Source organism: Microtus ochrogaster, unplaced genomic scaffold (assembly GCF_000317375.1).
Source record: "Microtus ochrogaster isolate Prairie Vole_2 unplaced genomic scaffold, MicOch1.0 UNK100, whole genome shotgun sequence".
NCBI lineage: Eukaryota > Metazoa > Chordata > Mammalia > Rodentia > Cricetidae > Microtus > Microtus ochrogaster.
This window is the reverse complement of record NW_004949198.1, coordinates 1,106,818-1,107,840: the sequence shown is the minus strand read 5'-3', so window position 1 is coordinate 1,107,840 and position 1,023 is coordinate 1,106,818. Positions and strand designations below refer to the sequence as shown.

Here is a 1,023-nt window from a genome sequence, read left to right as displayed (position 1 = left end):
TAATATCTTTAGAAGAACTTGAGCTCAAACACATTCTTTTCAAAGCCAAAAGGGTAAAGATTTAATTGTGGAGACAAAGGTCACATGGATAAAGGAGATCTCAGCTGGAAGACTCATAGGGAGGAAGATTAGGGAGAAGATATAAATGGCAGTGGAAAAAGAAAAGACACAAGATAAATTGTCAAGACTGGGGAAAGGAGATCCCAGAGGAGGAAGAAGAGGTGAATCAAGAGGTGTGGGTAAGTCTGGAATAAAGAGGATATAAGGGTGGGGCCAGTCCAGGTGGAGTGAGGAGGACCTGGACAATTGATTCTGCAGGTTAAAAAGCCAGGCAGCACACCAAGAGCACTCTGGACTATTATTCCTCTGCTCCTCTGCAGCTTCACTCTAATCAACCATGGCCAGCAACCAGAGCCTCTCATTGTCCCTGTGGGCTGCTCTAGCCCTGACACTGGTCATAGCTGCATGTCCTGTAACAAGTACTAATGTTGAGGCCAAGAAGATGGTAGTGGGAAGTTGGCAGCCTATTGACCCAAACGATGAGGAGGTGAAGAAAGCGGTGGACTTTGCTGTCAAAACTTACAATGATTTGACCAATGACCTGTACGTTAGCAAGCCAATACAACTGATGAGCGCCAGTCAGCAGGTGGGTCTCTGGCCAAGGGTAGTGGGATGAGTTTGTCCATTACAGTGTTTGCTGGTATCCCCTATCACTCCCTTATTCTCCTACATAGCCTCAACTTCTGTGTCTCTCCAAGGGACAATAATCTTCACTGTAGGGGCTACAAATTGAACCATAACATGAATATATTATTGCTTGCTGCTCAAACCATATTCTAAGCAAATATCTTCAGTCCCATAACCTTCCATGATTGAGTTTAGATTGTCCCTCTACATTAGCTAGAAATCCATCTAGAAATTTGTGCTTAATTTTCTATTGCCTCATTCTGTTTCCCAGTTCCACCTGGCCAGAAGCACAAAGGCTATCAGAGGCAGGGTCAGAATCTGCCATAACTGTTACCA

The 1,023-nt window shown here is 44.5% G+C and overlaps 1 protein-coding gene across 1 annotated transcript in view; it reads left to right on the top strand.

The window, feature by feature from the left end:
- The first annotated feature begins 397 nt into the window (after nucleotides 1–397).
- LOC106144442 (cystatin 10-like) overlaps nucleotides 398–1,023 on the top strand; it is a 9,093-nt gene continuing 8,467 nt past the window's right edge. Inside the window, exon 1 of the mRNA XM_013355176.1 lies at nucleotides 398–646. Coding sequence (XP_013210630.1) covers nucleotides 398–646 — 249 coding nt within the window. The remainder of the gene's footprint in view (nucleotides 647–1,023) is intronic.